This window comes from Poecilia latipinna, unplaced genomic scaffold (genome assembly GCF_001443285.1).
Source record: "Poecilia latipinna isolate Pla-1442-1.1 unplaced genomic scaffold, P_latipinna-1.0 Scaffold52, whole genome shotgun sequence".
Classification (NCBI taxonomy): Eukaryota; Metazoa; Chordata; class Actinopteri; order Cyprinodontiformes; family Poeciliidae; genus Poecilia; species Poecilia latipinna.
The window spans coordinates 464,016-483,801 of record NW_015112668.1 but is presented as its reverse complement, the minus strand read 5'-3'; the positions used below and the strand labels follow the sequence as shown (position 1 = coordinate 483,801).

General features: G+C 40.3%; 2 protein-coding genes across 3 annotated transcripts; both read left to right on the top strand.

Annotated features, from left to right (window-relative positions):
* The first annotated feature begins 747 nt into the window (after positions 1 to 747).
* Positions 748 to 8,273, top strand: creb3l3a (cAMP responsive element binding protein 3-like 3a). 2 transcript variants are annotated; one of them, XM_015051977.1, is made up of 10 exons: positions 748 to 1,004; positions 1,302 to 1,422; positions 1,602 to 1,842; positions 2,913 to 3,046; positions 3,893 to 4,003; positions 4,086 to 4,192; positions 5,317 to 5,385; positions 5,517 to 5,601; positions 5,885 to 5,978; positions 6,949 to 8,273. In XM_015051977.1, the coding sequence occupies exons 2-10, from the start codon at positions 1,381 to 1,383 to the stop codon at positions 7,269 to 7,271; spliced, it is 1,206 nt and encodes a 401-aa protein (XP_014907463.1). In that variant the 5' UTR covers positions 748 to 1,004; positions 1,302 to 1,380; the 3' UTR covers positions 7,272 to 8,273. The 2 variants fall into 2 exon arrangements, with proteins under 2 accessions (XP_014907463.1, XP_014907456.1); XM_015051970.1 differs by having other exon boundaries at positions 749 to 1,004; positions 1,302 to 1,418.
* A 9,128-nt stretch (positions 8,274 to 17,401) lies between these two features.
* Positions 17,402 to 19,619, top strand: rxfp3.2b (relaxin family peptide receptor 3.2b). The gene has a single exon (XM_015051961.1). It carries the CDS (start codon positions 18,005 to 18,007, stop codon positions 19,481 to 19,483), a length of 1,479 nt encoding a protein of 492 aa, XP_014907447.1. The 5' UTR covers positions 17,402 to 18,004; the 3' UTR covers positions 19,484 to 19,619.
* The last annotated feature ends 167 nt before the right edge of the window (positions 19,620 to 19,786 follow it).

Sequence of the window (19,786 nt, the reverse complement as noted above, 5' to 3'; positions counted from 1 at the left end):
TGTGGATGTCTGTGTGATTTACTTTATATTCACACCCTGTAAGATAATTATGTTCCACAGCAACTTAATATTCAGTCTTATATTTCATTTCATTACCTTATGCTATTATGACTTTTAATAACAAAACAAACTATGATAATTAAGTTAGCATGGTTAATTTTTAATTTTTTTTTAATTTTTAATTTTTATTATTATTATTATTTTGTCTGACAGCTACAACAAATACCCAAATAAATACATAATGGAAAAAAAGTTTGCAATCTTTAATAAACTAAGGTGAAACCTGAAAATGAATTGATGAAAAGCATTTCGAATGGAGAAAAACTACTTTCTTGACATTTTAAACCCGATAAGGCATGCTAGTATAGGAAACTAATTGCTCTAATTTGCATCTGCACCTCAGCTGTTGTTAAACAAACGCAAGGACACTCAGCCAAACTTGTTTTCAGCAGCTAATTATCTGTACAATATTAATAAAACTGTCAATTGTATTCAACCAAACCTTCCTAATGACTACTTGTTTTGATTGCTGGATTTCAAAGGAAGCCACTTGTTGTGTCCATATTGTGTTACAAATCTGGACGAAAGGTCAGAGCCTATTGTGTCAGTGCACTATCAAAGAAGAAGAAGAAGAAAAAAAGGAAGCTCCAGACTTTGCTCTTTCTGGTGTATCTCCTCTTACTGGAGATTTCATATCCTCAGGCTCCAGACTGACCAGCTTGTTAAGTTAATGAGTTGTGTACTCTGCGCTGCAAATTAGATTGCTGATATCTCTTTGTGTGTCCAATGACGATAAAACTGGCCAGTCAGCTGGGTGTGTTGTGTTGGAGTTTGAACTCTGGACCTAAGCAGAGGAGCTGAGAAATATAGTGGGGAATCTTTAGAGGAACCGAAAGCTTGGATTTAAACGAAAGCAGCGAAGAAGCGTGGATATTTTGACGGGGATTCGGTAGTTTTGGAGATTTCACCCAAACATGGAATCCACAGAGTACTACCCAGAGCAGGTACGCAGATATATTGTTTTTCTACTATATATTTGGTCAGATAAATGTTGTTTTTCATTGGAAGGCCCCACAAAGGAAAAGCTCAAGCTCAAAGGGAGATTGAACTTTAATCGAAAACTGAAAAACATCTTCAGTTTTCCAAGTAATATCTATCAAATAATTTCATCAAAGAGATTCATAGATAAATGTAGACATCTGTAGAATAATACATCCATTATTTGTTTTTTTGTTTGTTTGTTTTGCTTCTATAAATACAAGACGACAAAAGACAAAATGTCCTGAAATGTTTAATTGCAGGGTTCTGACTGCTCAGAGCTGCTCGACTGGCTGTTTGATAAAAACGACGGAATCCTGCGTCACGAGGAAATAGGAGAGCATGGCATCCCTCCCAGCCTGCCATTTCAGGAGCCAAATGTTTGTGAGGCTGTTGCATCTCTAATTAACTCTACAAAAAAGCATGCTTCCATCGTTATATGCTGCCTAGATTTTGCCTTCAATACATTGTCTCATCTCTCTTTGTGTTATGTTGCCACAAGGACCACCTAACGCTAGCAGTTGGTTTTTATTATGTTTTTTTTCTTTTCTCTTACCAAACAGATGCCACAGCCAGCTGGACAAGCGGACGATGACTTTCTCAATGCCCTTCTGAGCGGCAGTGATTCTGTGTCAGCCTCACCGCTGTGGTCCCCATCGCCTAGTGACAGTGGGATCAGTGAGGACCCTCCATCGGACCAGATGGACAGTCCTCAGCGCCCTGAAAGCCCTCCAGACGCACACTTTTTTGGAGCAGCACTACGAGCCAAAGCAGTCCTAGAAGCAAATGTCTCCTCTGATCCAAGTAATTTTTGAATTCATGTTGATAAATTTGATACAATTTGTTTTGTTGATCTGATCTTTGTCTTTAATACACCACTAAATTCAAGAAGGGCATGTTAAGTAAATGAATTTCCTCTCACCAACAGCTAAAAAAAATTGTTTTTGAGGGCACTCTCCATTTTCATTGGCACCCCTGTTAAAGATGTATAAATGATGTTAAGTGATTTCTTCTTCTACTGCAGTTAAATAATCTCAGCACCTGCTTAGCATCTTCTTCACTGTGCATGATGGGAAAACTAAACATGGATGCTCATTGGTCTTGTTTGTAAAAGTTCCAGTTGTTTTAAACCTTTACAATTGTTTCTGTGGCTGTAGACGAGAGCGAAATTAGAAAAGTAGCCATATTGTTATTGAAACGGGAAATAGTGCAGCATTATATTTAAAATAGGAAGTTGTGAATTACCAAATAAAGCTCACTGAAATTGGACTTCTGGAAATGTCCATACATTTGTCATAAAATTTAAGTCAGTGATTTACCAAAGCTCCATGTGAGAACTGGCAAATTGGGACAGATGTTCAGGATATCATGAACTGCTGCTGCTGCTTACCAACCACATGGACAAAAGAAATAACCCTAAGCTTGACAGAAATTTGCACCTTTAAGAGAAAATTGTTATGGTCAGAGAAGACGGAAGTTGAGATGGTTGTCCACAGTGACCAGAAGAACATTTGGAGGAGTCAAAATGAGACTTGACACCTATGAAAACTAATAACAAAAAAGCTTAAATGAGTCTGGCACTGATACCACTTCTTAGATTCATCTTTTTTATATCACAAAAATATAAACACTCCTCTTATAAAACTGAAATATTGCACAGTAGTTGACAACATACCTGGGATAAGTACGTATTTTGGACCAATGGAATAAAACAGTGCATATTTCAAGCATTGAAGGTAATTTGTAACTCATGTATTGTTTAACCCAGGAAGACAAAACTACAGTGCTTGTGTCTTTTTTATGCATTTTTTTTACACCATATTTTCTCGTCTCTTGGCTGTCTGATCAATGTTTGCCTCTCTGTGTGGGAGCAGATGGCTGGGAGCTCGGCTTTCCAATGGGGAGAGCAAGAATCTCGCAGTATCTATCAGATGCACAGCGACCACCACTGTCATCTGGCTTCCCTCTGACTGTCAAGGATCTGCTGCTGTCTGGCACACCAGAGCCGGTAGGTGCAGCCGCGGGTCTGTTTGGCAGAGTCAGCGGAGTTGATACAGGTGGTACGGCGGGGAGGGGGTTTGGGCATCAAATTGCTGTTTGATTCTGACCTTGTTTAGGCTTTCTTCTGCACGATTGTGTACTTTGGCGGAAACAACCATTGGAACGCACATGATTCCCAAAGAAAGGCCTTTGGAATGCAAATTAGATCCCTGTTTTTATTCATGTTTTGTTGCTATTTTTGGAAGGATCTGCTGAATATGCAGCAAACACAGGGGCTGTTTTCAGAGGGGAGTTGTAACCCAAAGATCTGAGTTAGCTAGCATTGTGTGGAGGTCGATCTTTTCCTTGAGCCTCCTGAACGTGACAATCCCCTCATGACTCGACCTCATTTATTCGAGGAAACTTTTGCAGTTACGAAAAATCTGGTTTTTATAGAGGAAACGGTTTGTTGCGCCATCATCACACATTTCGCTCATTTCTTGTTAATGTCACCGAGTAGAGATCGGGCGCAGACAGAATACCTGTTTGCAAATCCAGAAGGTGCTCAGAGGAAACAGATTTCGGCTCATTCTGCGTGTTGATCTCATCTTCCCACCCCGGTTTAATAAGATGAAGGAGAGAGTGGCAGAATCCAGCTCAGATTCTCACACCATAATTGCTTTGAAGTGGCCATGAAATGAGGGTGATGAAAGTGGCCTGATACTCTGCACTCATTAAACTACTTCCTGTGAGCCTCTAGCGAGAGGGAGAGGTTTTGCAGATGGTGGGAGAAATGTAATCCTGCAGCAATTGTGATATTTATAACTTCTCTTTTTTTTTTCCTTCTGTTTTTATACGTTTTTACTGCCATCAGCCCCCGCAGCCAACCCCAAAGTCCATCCAAGAACTGATTCTCAACGATGATGAAAAGAAGCTTTTAGCCAAGGAGGGGGTCACCCTGCCCACCCAGCTGCCGCTCACAAAGGTAAATTGCTGTGAGTTACCTCACTCTTGAGTCCAGTCTGCTCGGGCCTGAAAATGTAAATATTGTGTCCTCTGTCATTCAGTATGAGGAAAGGATTCTGAAGAAAATACGCAGGAAGATTCGTAATAAGCAGTCTGCCCAGGAGAGCAGGAAGAAGAAGAAGGAGTATATTGATGGGCTGGAGAGCCGGTGAGGCGCCGAGTTACACGCCAGCAACAACATGAATGACAATGAGTTTTTTGTTTTTTTTTTTGAATCTTAATAAAAATAAAATAACATTTCTGAAATGATTAATTTATTATATTTATTATACTTTTATCACGTCTTAAAAGATTTTGTCTGTTTTTACTTAACGCAAATGTTGCATCATCAACATCATCATCATCGGCTCGGTTCGATGCTGACTTTTTTCCCCTCCCTAAGTTAAGTCTGGGGGGGGGGGAAATTATGTGTTAACCTTTAATACAGACAAACTAGACCTCTGGAGCGCTTCTTCACCAAACGTCAAGGCTAAGTTAAATCCAAAACATGACAGTAGTTCTTGGACCTATTACGACTCACTGCAGACCTTATCAAGTAAAGAGCAACGAGTTACAAGTTGAAGAGTCTGGGTCGAGTCGGGTAGGAAGGTTTCGATGGGGGGGATTCAAACGGAGAACAATTAGAGGACGGCTGCTGCTCTTTAGCATTTTCGGAAGAATTATTCACAGATATTTCCCGAATCAATCAGCTTTGAGGCCGTGAAGCTCCCTGAGAACAGTCAGCTTTGGGAGGACAAAGCACATCAGTCAAACTCCAGCACATTGAAACATGCATCCTAAATCAGGATGCGATTTAGCATTTCAACAGCTGTCTAGCTTGTCTGTAAAAAATGGAGGGAATTAATTTCAAGAATTTCAATCTGTCCCACCGCCACACACTTATTGGCAAAAATGTGCAGGCGAGGAAATAATAATTTTAAGCAAAATCCATCAAGGCACACTTGATATGCCTGGGGAATAAATATCACACAAAGAAGCCTGTTTCTCTTAACAGACAGCTGGAATGGGGAAAATAATACATAAAAACTAACCATTAGAATAACTTATTTCTATTATCTTTATCAACTCAGTTCGTTGTAGGTGTCAGGAACAATTTTTACAAAATCAAGACTTGACGAGAACCCAGTGAGGTTATTGTTTAGGAAAGGAAAACATATCCAAATCTCAATGTTATATTGGAAAATTTGACTAGATTTAAGTACGCAGTTCTTCTGGATTTATTTTTTTCTCGAAATGACCTGTCGTACTGTTTCCGTTAATTTCTCCCTCCAGCATGGCTACTTGCAGTGCCCACAACCAGGAGTTGCAAAGAAAGGTGTCCCAGCTGGAAAAATGCAACATGTGAGTGGTTTTTAAATTGAACTTCTATTTTCCAGCCCTTTCTTCTGCTCCAATTTGTTAGGACATTTGATTTCTCTGACTCTCTCTGGCCGTTCTCTTTGGGTTTCCTTTTTCCTTCTGTCTTTCTGTAGGTCTCTAATGGAGCAGCTCCGCAGGCTGCAAGCTCTGGTCATGAACTCATCCAACAAGCCAGTCCAGACTGGGACATGTGTACTGGTATGGCTTTCTCTAAACCGGAAAGCATAAATGCTCATAGCAACGACATGTGAACTGAAAAGCAACGTTTCCGTTTGAAGGAAAATGCACCGTATAAGCAAAAGTCAATTTGCCCACAACAGTGAAATAGGCCTCCACTTACAGAACTCTTTCACTGCTGAAAAACTACATCACACAATAGAAAACACGTACAGTATTATTCTCTCCAAAGCAGAAAAATATAAAAAACAAAACAGCATCATTTTCTATCTCTGTGCTCTTGTTTTCACTTTTTACTTTCCAGGTGCTTCTGCTGTCCTTCTGTTTGATCCTGGTCCCCAGTCTCAAGCCTTTCTCTGATTCGAAGGTCAGCCAAAGTGACTTCAGTCCAGTCAGAAGTGAGTTTAATAATCCAGCATGTTTCAATCGCAGCAGAGGACATTGTTAGAATCTCAGGCAAACAAAACGGCATGCTCTGTTACAATGACTTTCAAAGTTAGCCTGAACTTTCTTACGTTTCTTTGCGTAACAACCAAAAAGTTCAATGAATTTTACATGTGCTGTGTTCAATTTTGAAGAGGGAAGAACATTACACTTGGTTACGCATTGGAACATTTTCTTCATAAATAAAATCTAAAATGCATTAGCATTGTACTGTTCAAACCTGGAAACAAGCCATTTAAAAGAAACAGACAGGTCTGGTAAAGACTGCATTATTCAGAGAAGCGGCCAAAACCCACATGGTAACTCTGGAGGAGTTGGAGGGATTGACAGCTCAGGTGGGAAGAACTTGTTGCAAGGACATCGTTCAGCCGTGGATTTCACAAACCCGGCCGTCATAAGAGAGTGTCTGTATGAAAACCATTACAGAAGGGATGACATTAGAAGTACTACCTGCAGTTTTCATAGATGATGAGGGTACACTGCATGGGGTAAAATATAAATATGAGAAAGACCATGCAGGGTGTGCACAGCAGCCAGCCAGTTCCTGTCCTGGAGGTGGCAGTAACATCAGCTGGACCTTATGGCGTTTAGCATTTCATGGAGGAAAGACCTCTAACAAAAGAGAGGCCGGGGTAAAAAAGGATCAGACTTGATTTTCCTTACCATCCTTTTCACCCTGGAAAAATTTTATTGTATTTTACTTTTTTAACAGTGCTTTCAGAATCTGTTACAGTAGAAAGTCTTAAAACTTTTAAAGCCTTTGATGTCTCAAGATGGCGTTTTACATGCTCGCAACTTTGCGCCAAGGCAAACGCGCTCACACGCTCGTCAACCACAGTCCACGGTTATGAAAGCATAATAACAAGCAGGGCCCCAAAGAGGCTTAACCTTATTTATTTCTTCCTCTGTCTCCTCTTCCTCCAGTCCAGTCACGGTCCCTACAGAACCTCCAGGCTTCCCGTGTGATGGGTGTTATCGACCCGTCTTTCCCTGCCGAGGATGAATCAGACCCACTGAACCAGCGTTTCCCCCAGGAGCGGGGATTGGGAGACATCACAGACCTGACAATGAAGAAGAAGCTTCCGGAAGAACAGGAACAGCCCGGCTTGGACTCCGTGTCTCTGAATAGCAGTCAGGAAGATGGAAGCAGTCATTTCCATGTAGACCCAATTACCGGCAACATAGCTACTGTGACTCTGAATCCCCATCGCACCACTGGGCTACAACCCCATGCCGACGACATGTAAGAAATGACAAAATCTGCCCTGATTAAATCAGTCCTGCTAATGATAAGGGAGAGAATTGTCATGGACTTTTGTTTACACAGACGGGGAAATTTACTCTTGATCCTTCCTGTTTTACCCTTGAAACATACAGTGGTTCTCAAAAGTCATCTCACCCGTAAAACTCCTAAAACATTGTCGACGAATCGATTCAAGCCAAGGGAGTTGTAGGATTACTTCTTCGCCACAAGCATGAGTGGCTGCGTTTCCTTCTGGTGCCAGGATGAAATGAACGGGTTTAGTGTAAAAAATGTCAGTTTTAGAAACACAGAGCTACAGAAACTCTGTGGGGGTCGTTGAAGAGGTGTTGCGGACAAAAGAAGTCCTACAATACAACAGATTTAGAGAACTTTGCAAGGTGGAGTAGGCCGGTATTGCCACGTCAAGATGTATCAAGGCAATGGACCGTAGAAGACAGAGCGCTGAAATTCTGATTTCAGCTTCAAGGATTAGTTTGAAGGTTTTCTCATTCAAGCAGTAGTTGCTGAAAATATTTTGAATTTTATTTTATTTTTTCCTTTTCGTCTCGTCCTTTTACTTAAAAAAAAGTAAGACATTTGAACGGGGGTGCCTAAGACTTTTTATATCCACTGTATTTAGTGTTTTTTTTTTTCTTATTTGTCTTTTTTTTTTATTTGAAAGAGGATATTAATCTTACATGGATGTGATTGACGTGACTCGCTTATGTCTTTGACAAACACTTCAATATGAATATGTCTCAGTAAATGAACGAGTGTCGCCACATGGTTTTGTAAAATATTGATTCAAACAGCTAATTTTTTGAAGCTACGGGTCAGTTTTGTTATCCGTTTGTTAAAAAATAGATAGCAACAGCTTAGATTCAGCTGCGAGCGAATTTGCATCAGATTAGAAGCGGAAAAGCAATGTGATTGTTTTTGAAATGCTCTGATGAAAATTTGTTTTGTTAATTAAAAAAAAAAGTCGCTCTGAGCGTGCGGTGCTGCATTTCTCTCTGTCGTGTCTGAGTTCTGCCTTTAAAAGATCTTATTTCTAGACAGGCAGTCACTCAAAGGGCAAACCCAGAAAGGATGAGTGGGAGAGACGGACAGAAAACTGGGCCAAAGGTGGGACAGACGACCTCTTATCTAATGAGTCAGACTTTGCACTCCCTGAGTGATATGTTGACATATTTGCTTTTTGGAGGAAGGTGGTTTCCAGGGCTTCCACATGTAATCTGACCCGTCTTCGCTAACCACACAGTGATGGGATGAAAGGGTTCTTCCCTTCACTGCCACTTTGGTCACAATTCAATATGACACACTGACATTTTCAGCATCCGGGTTGACTTAGCTTCAAGGAAGCAAGCCCGTGTTTAATATGCGGCTCCACTGTGTAAACTGTACGTGTTACTGAATTAAATAAAAACAGGTCGATCCCTTTTGATATTTTGCATTTTAAGAAATAAAGGAGTTGACAGACTGTAATGATACATAAAGAAGGACAGAGTAATACTGAAGACAAAATGAATAAAATCATTTCAGATCTTCTTGACACCCATCAGGGTCTAAATTTAAATTTTACTGATAAATGTCGTGACACCGAGGTCACTGAACTGTGAGCATGCAAATAAAAAGTCCATATTAACTGTATTTATCTACTTGGTAATAAAAAACCTTGCAAAGGTGTTATCCCCTTCATTTTTAATTGTGATAAACCAGCACCAGGTTTCACAAATGTGCAAAGTCAAAGTAAAATGACTCAGTATTTCAACACTTTTTTTTTTTACAAAGAAAAATCTGGAAAGTGTGGCATGCATTCACATTTAATTTTCTGTACTTTAATATTCCCCGAATATAATCCGATGCAAATGGCTCAACTTGCTAGAAAACTGAGTAAAACTAGTGCAACTTGGTCTTAGTAGAAATAGAAATAGAATCTGTGAATTCTTCAGAGGTTTGGTAGAAAACTTTAGTGAACACTGTTCAGTCTGCTAAATGAAAATGAGAAGAGCAAATCACAACTGCAAATCTACCAAGACACGACATTCTACCTAATCTGTCTTAGCCTGGCAAAGACCAAACTAAACTTTGCTTCGCACAGAAGTGTCTGGGCTCTCGGCTGCTCATAAACAATTGCTTCCTGGAGGCGTAGACTCTTTTGAGGTATTACATTTTACCCAACAGCTAACTTTACCCGTGATGTATGTAATGTGCCAGCTATGAAATCGCCTGCGTCCTCCACTGTGAAGAGAGAAGTGCTGATCTGAACATGGCTGTTAATGTTAATTCAACATTTGGAAGTGTGGCCAAGATGAACTGAATGATTTTGTTCATTTCTTCCACTACTGTTGCTAAAACTACAAGAAGACTACAGTTCCAAAACGGAAAATCAGTGTCATTGTTTACAACTTTTCCTTCCGTTCGCTCAGTGGCCTGGTTGAAATTCTACAGGAGAAATCATTGGGAGAAATCCCAGATGCAGCAGTGTAACAAGATTAGAACCAAGCACATTCGGAAGGCGATGGCCAGGATGAAACCGACTGGTCAGGTAAGAAAAAAACAAAAAAAACAATCAGAGGATTCCAGCTCAAGTGAAAGAATCTAGTGTACAACTATCACAAATCAGGCCTCTGGAAGAGTGATAAGAAGAAAGACAGTGTTATAATAAAACCAAAAATTTCCTGTCTTCAGAACAGGAAGTAGATCACTATGGTTTGGGCTTAACCTGCTCAAGGTCAGGATAGTTAGCAAGTTAATTAGCTCCCCTTTTTATCCTAAACAACACTTTGTCAACCACGGATCACATCAGATTCTTAGGATCCAGAGAACTGGTCTGTATTGATAAAACAGTAGATTAAAGGATAATACTAAGAAAACCAGTTAAGAGACAGAAAAAAAAATTGAAATTAGGGCAGAAATTCGCATTCTAGCAGAGAAGCAAATGTAAACACACAGTAAGAGCGTAGACCGAAAGGTTTATAAAAACAGAATCTTCTGTTGAAGTGTTATGCCAGAAGTATATGGTGCTGTACTTACCTTGTAATAACTCTAGAATATAACAAAAAAAAAAAAACTAAAGCTGCTAATTACACTTCTTTACTTCTAAGCTAAACCTTTCCTTTCCACCCACTTTGTTAGCATTGCAGATGCGTTCATACACACCACAAAAATATTCATTATGACAAACAGACAGGGAGCCTCATCAGCTATTCCAGACATACAGCAAACAAAACACTTTGATTTCCACAACAGACTCTTTGCACCACGTCCTGCCGCCGTACGCGTTACCCAAGAGCCAGGAGTGAATATTTCCAGTTGTCAGAACAAACCTCCAGCAGAGAGTCTCCTGCTGGGAAGCCGGTGTGTGTGAACCGCAACCACAGAGCATGTCTGGGTTTAATTCCTGGCACATTTACCGGCAAATCTCTTGTGATTTTCCTGCGATAATGTAGCATGTAATTGGTGTTGTGACACATATTTAAAGAAAAATAAAAAAAAGAGTGAGCTGTGTTTAACTTCACCAAGTTGAATCGATTGACAAAAATTGTCTTAAACTGTCTTAAACGCTTTGGCCGTCTTACTAGTTCGAATGGGTTCTCAGTCAGTCGATTAGGAAAACGACGTCTTGTGATCATTTCTCTCTTCTTGTTATTCTTCATGTTGACATTGACGTGGAAGCGTCAGCAAGTCAGTCAGACATTTTGCTCTAAAGTCTGACTGATGAATCATCTCAAGGTTTTCGTACCTTCCTCCATTGTTATATTATTTTTTTTTTTGGGTGACATTCAACACCACTTTGCCTCAGATGCCATTCAAACAAACGGTTCTTTTATTCTACTGACTATTCTCACAGTAAAAAATAAATAAAAATACTTCAGTTTAAACCTTCAGAAGAAGTGATAAGCAATTACTGTGCTTGCTGACTCGTTCTCTCTCTCTCTCTTGTCTCTCCCTCTTTTGTTTTACTCTTCCCTGCTCGGTCTGTAATCAGGGTGAATGTCTCTCCGCCAATTGCTTCTCTAATCAGGACCCTGAACCATCTCTTTGATTAGCGATGTTTCAGGTTAGCCGAGAGGGATCCCGCTGAGATCGGTTAGTCAAGAGTGAACGTTTGGGGTCGCTCTCCCAATGCCAATCAAAGTGACCCCTAATCTTCTTTTTTAATCTACTAATTGACTTTTTTTTGTCATGGTGCAGCTCTGAAATAGACAGGGATTTTTATTTATTTATTTTTTTTTTGTATTTACCAAATTATTATTTCTTCAATAAAGAAAGAAGGAGATGAATCCACTAAGCATCTCTATTACTAATTTTTTTGTCAACTTTTGTTTTCCAGGAGTCTGAAACATTTTTAAGTTAAACTTATTCTACCGTCTCTTTAATTGGTTAAGAGACGAGGATCCAGTCCACTAACAGTTTCACATTCGGGCATGCAAATTACTCTTAACTCACATTTATATGTCACATAAAAGAATAAAATAAAAAAAGAGAGTAATGGATCAAAAGTGTTTCTTAATGAAGCTCTGTGAAGAATGCTTTATTGCACATTGGGTTGAGGGAGCTCATTGCATGCATAAGTAGCACTAAAGTAGACAGTAGTTTAACTCAACACTATATAAGAAATGCAAAGATTTCAGAGGAAGATCTACTGTCGAGAAGCCTCATTTATTTGAGGTAATTTAAGGCCAACTTTGTCTTTGTTCTGCCCTAAACTTCAGGTGGTGTCGGAGTCTCTGAGCCCTGCAGTTGTTCACTGAGAAACACTCCCACCTCAGCCGGACCGTGTTACAAGCTTCTCACAATAGTTGGAATTTGGCCCATTGATCCAAACAGAACTGGTGTGACTAGGTCATGTTTACAGGCCTTCTTGATCACAGAAATACTTTTTTGTGAAGTAAAACCAGTGAATCCTGTAGCAAGAAATTCACAAACCATGATGATGTACGTCTCAGATCAGGTGTTGTTTCTCAGACTTCCTGCTGCTTTTAAGTTCAAACGTAACCAAGGTCATTATGGGCTGAACACTTTGACTTTTATTTCATCACACCTCCAGGGAAAAATAAAAAACACTTTTCCCATCAGTGCAGGTGCAAAGTGTAAAACTGTTGTTTTGTTTTGCTTCTTGGACAATGGCTTCTTCCTCGCGAGTGGCTTTTCAATTCACATGGGACTTGTTTCACTGTGGATAATTTCACTCTCGGAAAGAAAAAGAACATCACAAAATTCTCTTTTTAAATAAACCAATTACTTTTTTATGCAATATATTTCCACCTCTGCTGCCCAGCTCAGGAAATTGTCATCGACATTGTCTGTAGGTAGATTGTCTTAAAATGAAGGTTTCCATGTTCACCGTGAAGCTGGAGGAGATAATGTCATTAATCAAGTAGATACTTTATAAAGGTTCACTCTTAATGCAATCTCCTTATAAACAATGACTGCTAAGCAGCTTTAAGCTTGAAGAAATTAGATGATAAGAATGCATTTCCACCCCATCAGAGTGAATTTATGCAGTGCATAACGTAATATATGTACATTTTAAGTGTTCTGAAACTCTGCAGAAATACGGAAATGAGACGGACCTTTTGACCATTGATCATGTATTGTTTGGTGAGCTTGATCAATTGGATGGAAAACGGCAAGAATTTAATTAAACGTTCATCTTAATGATAAAATCAATGGGGGGAATAAGAACAAAGGTGGATGCTTCTTTAATGAAAAGGAATGGAAGAAATTTCGATGGAAAAAGTGCCACTAGAAAACTTTTTAAGATCCCACACGTTTATTGGATCCCCTTGATTAAAGATAAAATCCCAGCACATGAGCCGTTGTTATAAATCTTATTTAAATCTGTCTGACAGTGGAAGTCAAATCGCTGCAGACAAACATCTTCGAAACTGAACGAACACTTGGCTGTGCTCCGAACGACTTTCAGCTTTACCTTGACCGACTCAAAGAAGAACTTCAAATGAGGACAAAACTGTCATGAGCCAATTGATTTATAATAACAGGCCATTTAACAGTGATTACACGTGAAAAATCACAAGTGACAGCATACATACCTATCACCGACAAACTGTTGCCACAGTCACCTCCCTGTTAAATTTGACAGAATTAACCTTGACACGACATATTCCTCGAGATCAAAATAGAAGCTCTTAAAACGTGAAATGTTTTAAAAGCTCGCGTTAACCTGGGATAGAGCCATTTGAATGAGCCACGAGGGCGCAGATGCTGTGGCAGTGTCTGAATGTCACCACAATTACCGCTGCCTGTGATCAGCGTGTCTAAACTGCTTCCAGGGCGAGAGCACCGTCACCCTTCAGCAGAGCAAACAACTCACCATGAGGAGGAAACATTTAGAGTCAGCTCTGGAGCCAGGCAGCTCAGCAACGTGTTCCCTGAATTTAGGTGCCCTGCAGAGTCGAGGCCACAAGCTTTACACTTTTTGGTTTTTTTGGGGGTTTTTTTTGTTTTTTTTGCTGCACTGTTGTTTGCTATGGCATACTGAAGTTCACTAACAAACATTTTACTGCTATGAAAGGCTTGTGTGCATCAAGATTATACACAATATAAAGACTCAACTTTTTTTTTTTTTTTTTTTTGTAATTTGCATTGACATAATGGATATCACCTTCTGGAGTGAATCCCTACCGATGGTGACCCATTTTTGCTTTGTTAGTGTTTGGAGGTGGTCAAAATGTTTTGTCCACTTGTTGTTTGGTCGCTTAGTAAACTAAAACCCTAACAAGATGTTAATAAAAATATTACTACAACCTCCGTGTAAGAGTAATATTTAATTAAGTTTTAGGAGGTAGTCATGGACACCAAAAGAATGATTTAAAGCACTACTTTGTAAACTCAATTTTTTTTTTTTTTACTGTTTCAATCTGTATGACAGTGATATTAAGACTAACATTTATTTAAATGACACTGCAGTTAATATTGTGAAGGAACTAGAACACAGGAAAAAAAAACGTTTTTTCTTCTAAAAGTCATTTGATTTACTTCTCTGATCATTTTATATGAAATAGTATCAAGAAACAATTAAACAGTCCAATTAAATTATCTGTGTTTTCTATCAGGTCAGATCACAGCATCTGCTTTCTGTATTTATATTTGCTATTACCGATCCAGAAAAACCTGACCTGTAAGCAAATCGAAGGTACTTATGTGGATTTTAGTGACAGTTTTTGCTATGCTTTGAGTTTAATCACAGCGCAAAGAAAGTGAAATTACAAGGTAACAAACTCCACCGATTCACATAAGTAGGTCTGAAAACACTGTAAGATGGTTTAATCCTCTGAGTGTTGATGGAGCCGCTTGGAGATAGCTCTTTTTCTGATTCAACATGACTGTGCTCCAACTTCTGGAAGAAGGTGTACAATTTCTTACAAAAAAAAAGGTTTTGCCACAAGGTTTAAACCTTGTGGAAAAACCTTCCTGGAACAGTGTTGAAACAAATTGGAATGTCACTCAAGTTCGTGTGAAAGCAGACAAGTGGCTACTTTTGGCATTATAGGTCATAGCATCTTTATTCCCTTTTAAGAAAGGATGTGTAGTGAGCAGGTCTCGTATATCAGACCTTGATTCTTGTGTAATTTAAAGTAGTAAGCATTATCTTTGTTCATTAAACTTAGATGAAGCCTAGGCATGAATGCAGTGAGTGTTGCTGGAGGTGAGTGTCAAAAGAGAAACACACTTAAAACAACATAGATGAAGGCTTTGTTAAATGTGCCACTCCAGAACCTGATACTCCCAACAGCGCTGGAACTGAACCTTGATTAAAAAAAAAAATAATGATAAAACATGTGTCACAGAATTTCTTCCAGCCTTTACAAATACCTATAGAGTATTTATACAAATACAGGCATCAGCAAGGCATGTAACAGCATCTGAAGAACATTTAACGATAGAAGTGTTATGGAGTCACATTAAACGGAGCTGTCGCCTTCGCTGAATTAAACAAGGCGAAGCAATTTGAGAAGCAAATCCAATTAAAGACATCTTAAAGGGTTTCGAACACACACACACACACCTACACACACACACCCCCACACACACACGCACACACACACACACAAATGCAACTTTGCAGAAGCAAAATTTGTAAATGTGTGCATTTTAAATTGTTATTTAAGCAGGGGTGCCTTGCAGTTGTGGCTGGAGATGTTTGACAGCAAAATTGTGTGCTTAAAGTACAGCCCACGTCAAATATTTGCCTAGCAGATGACAATCTGAAATTGTTCCTATTTCCGCTGTGGAATACTAATGATTCCCAAGGTGATCCCGACTGCCCAAAGCCAGCTTGGCTGCTCTGAGTATTCAGCTGCTCCTTTTGCTTGACATTGAACATTTTTTGTTTTGTTTTTTTACATTAACATTTTCTCAGCGTTCTCTTACACATAAGCTGCTTTAAACTATTCCGTCATTTTGGGGGCTGCAGCAATTGTGAGACCTATCAGCGTATAACACTTAAGGTGTAGAGGGGCTGATATTGAGCTCTATCAGATTTTTCTGCGTTCTGTGAACTGATGCAGATGGGCTCGGGTTTAACCTGCGTTTTGAATATTTATGCTCACAGCATGACCTGATCAAGTGCCCATCTGTTTGCAGCTGACATGTTCATTCTGAACAGCCAAACCACTTCGTTGTTATTTCAGCTATTTGAACCCGCAGACACGTCAGCGCACATCATCTCACTCAAAGTCTTTGTTTCAAATAATTAGGTGCTTCCTCACAAACTATTTTTGTGTGGCTTATGTTAATTGTATGTGCCAGAGCAATAAAAATAAAGTGGCAACATTTTCAAAGCAGTCTCTGTGAGGCGAGGCTGATGCCGTAACCAACTTTGCATTTTTCCAAAAGAGCTCCCAATCAGTCAGTCCTGATCAGTCAGATGGAGCGGGGAGTGTCTGTGAAGAGCAATGTTCTAACCTTGCCACACATTGTGAATTGTATTGTAAGTAAGTACTTTTGCAAGTCACTATAGCTGTGACAGAAAAACTTTAAATTCAGGTACTGGTTTGGAACTCAGGTAATTTTGCATATGGACAAAGTGATCACTTACTTGTGCTCCAGTGTGTATTGCTTCAGAAATTTAAAAAGGCTTAGTATGTAACTTGTAAAACATCACTTGCTACTTCCGCCCAGTGTGTGCAGATTTATTCATCACCACAGATTAGAATGTTTTAAATTTTAAACCAGGCCTACTGTCACTGCTGCCTGAGCATTTAGCAGTTTAGCGGTTGTTAAGATGACAACAAGTGGGTTGCAATGGATTAAAAGTGGGCAGATTCAGTTTTTTCCCTCTCTCTCTTCCATCCTTTCGATTTGTTCAGAGTTTTTTCAGTGAAGGATTATAAGGGCGGTAAATATAGTTGTTGAAATGCCTTGCAAACTTATTATTACCCTTCAAACCCTTTTCATATTTTTATGTTGACATTTTTTGATGTAGCCACAATGTAGTCCATTACAAAGAAATAATATATACATATATATATATATATATATATATATATATATATATATATATATTTGTGAGTTTTTTCATAAATATCTGAAATGCTTTGTGTATTAGTATTGTCCTCTTCGTGCTGATATCCCACGATAAATTGCAGTGCAAGCAAATTACTGTCAGAATTCCCCTAATTTCTAAATAAAGTGTATTTAGGAAGTTAATATATTAATTAATTTAGAAACGGGTGCAGGTCCTCACTCAGACCTCACCTTTCCCCAGCAGCCTCTCTATTACACTCTGCTTGCCCACGCTTGTAATTATCCATTAATCCCTCCAGAACGTGACCTTTGGAGCTGTTCAGGAAATAAAACATATTTCCCCCTTTGGTAACTTTGTTTCACCATGCAAAAACGCATGAAAAGCTCGTTTTATTATTTAAATTTTGGCACATTTTGTAATAAACATATAACGTCATAGAATTGAATAGGCGCAAAGATGCAAAGAACAATAAACCAAACCTAAATATAACCGGTTTGTTTCCAAACCGGTGACGTTCGTTTAATTTTTAATCTATCTATCTCGCTGGTGTGTGTGTTCATGGATTTCAATTTTTGTCATTTGTAAATTTTTTAAAATCTCAAAAATTGTCAGCTGTGTTTTCTCAAAAAATAAAAATAAAATAAAATAAATTAATTAAAAAACAGTTTTTGCGGGTTCCTATTCTGGTTTCAGTAAAAGCGAGTCTGCTCGGTGCTGCCATCATCCTGAAGTTCAAATTTGGTTGAAAGCAAACCAGGGTGTACCGTCCATATGGTACCGTCTAGTTACAAATCCCACCCTAACTTCAACCCTCGATATGTTTTGTGTTATGTATCCAATATGTGGTTTTATTTGTTGATTGATCTATTGCACATTCGCCTCGGAATTTCTGTTCGTTTCTGTTTCATTTTTGTCATATAACCAGGTTAGTAAGTTTTGTACATTTTTAATCTCATAGTTTTAAAGTATGAATAACATATTGTTTTTTTTTTGTTTTGTTTTGTTTTCTAGCGACAATCTGTGTTGATATAGAGGACATTTTATTTTTCAATAATTACCCGGGGACTTAATGCATTTGCGCAAGTGCTCAGAAAGAAAAAAAAAACTTGTACATTTCTATTCTTTTCTTCCTTTCTTTTTAAACTCGTTCCTGTTTAAAAAACATATAGATCTAGCGAAGGATATTCAATAGTGTCCAACTCTCCTCTTCTTTGAGACTCGGATGTAGCAGAAATCGGAGGATGGATTTCTTCCAGTCGTCTCGCTCCGAGATGGGGACCGTGCGCGTTCATGTGGCAGCTATAAACGGCCGCGACGCGCTCCGAGCTGCGAGTAGTCAGACAGAAAGAGATGAGAGGGGGAGAGCCGCGGCAGCGGACTGCATCTGCGTTTGGTCCGAGCGTGGGCACAAGCTAATGCAACAGGGACGCTTCAAATGCCTCAAATGCAAACTTTCTCGCCCGTGTTTGCAGCTTCCTGATTTTTTGTGGACATATGAGAAGAAAAGTGCAACCATGCCACTGAATGAGACTGAAGTCCAAACACTGGCCCCAGAGCCATGTGAGCAGCAGATGCTCCAGGAGGACAACCCTGGAGGTGGGAGCGGGGGTTCAGCCACCAGCAACCTGTCGCTGCACTGCTGGCTGCAGCTCCTCACCAGGGAATCCATCATGGAACTACAAGGGGACAGCTCCAGCTTGGTGGTGCGTGTGATGATAGCGTGTGTGTACTCCATAGTCTGCGCTCTGGGCTTGGTGGGGAACTCGCTGGCTCTGTATCTGCTCCACTCCCGCCACAGGCAGAAGCAGTCGTCCATAAACTGCTTTGTGATGGGGCTGGCTATCACAGACCTGCAGTTCGTTCTGACTTTACCCTTCTGGGCGGTGGACACGGCGCTGGACTTCCGCTGGCCTTTTGGCCGGGTCATGTGCAAAATCATCAGCTCCGTCACCACCATGAACATGTACGCCAGCGTGTTTTTTCTGACGGCGATGAGCGTGGCGAGGTACTACACCATCTCCTCGGCTCTGAAGATGCACAGTCGGAGGGCGGCCGCGTCCAGGGCGAAGTGGACCAGCCTTGGCATCTGGGCCGTCTCTCTGCTGGCTACTTTGCCACATGCCATCTACTCCACCAGCGCAGAGGTGTCGGATGAGGAGCTGTGCCTGGTCCGCTTTCCGGACTCTGGCAGATGGGATCCACAGCTTCTTTTGGGTCTGTACCAACTACAAAAGGTCCTGCTGGGGTTCCTTATTCCTCTGATCATAATTACTGTCTGCTACCTGCTCCTGCTGCGAGTCATCCTCAGCCGTCGCATCACCGGAGCAGCTGATCCAGAGGCCAAACAAGGCCGTCTGAACCGGCGCTCCAAAGTCACCAAATCAATTGTCATAGTGGTTCTGTCTTTCTTTCTGTGCTGGCTGCCCAATCAGGCTCTCACGCTCTGGGGGGTCCTTATAAAGTTTGACCTTGTTCCATTTAGCAAGGCATTCTATAACGTGCAGGCCTACGCCTTCCCGCTGACCGTGTGCCTGGCGCACACCAACAGCTGCCTCAACCCTGTGCTCTACTGCCTGATTCGCCAGGAGTTTCGGGCAGGACTCAAGGAGCTCCTCCTCCGCGCTACGCCGTCCTTCAGGAGCTTGACTCACCTGCTGCATCGCAAGACCAAAGTGGCTGAGGCGCCAACCGTACTGGTTCTGGTTCCAATGGATGTCTGAGCACCACGGCCTGTTTTGGATGTGAGGAAGCGAGAGCAGCTAACTCAGAGAGCGTGCTTTTCGTATTGATCCAGAGCAGCTTGCTGAGGGACGGAAAGTTATTCTAGCCTTTTCCAAAACGTGACAAAAAAAAAAAGAAAAAAAAGAAAAATCTCATTTCTCTTTGGTTGTTGGAAATGACATAATCACAGTGGATAGCACTGTGGGTTGTGTACCAATTTCTCACATCCAGAACAACAGACTCTATTCTGTTGTTCCGGTTGCTCTCCCTCCCACTGTATGTGAGAGGGAGCCTCGCTCTTT

Excerpts from the sequence above, each read along its gene's own strand:
- creb3l3a (XM_015051970.1), top strand. The coding sequence starts at position 975 with ATGGAATCCACAGAGTACTACCCAGAGCAG. Across the intron at positions 4,004-4,085 it reads CCCAGCTGCCGCTCACAAAG|TATGAGGAAAGGATTCTGAA; the intron begins GTAAATTGCTGT and ends TCTGTCATTCAG. Across the intron at positions 5,602-5,884 it reads AGACTGGGACATGTGTACTG|GTGCTTCTGCTGTCCTTCTG; the intron begins GTATGGCTTTCT and ends TTTACTTTCCAG.
- rxfp3.2b (XM_015051961.1), top strand. The coding sequence starts at position 18,005 with ATGGATTTCTTCCAGTCGTCTCGCTCCGAGATGGGGACCGTGCGCGTT.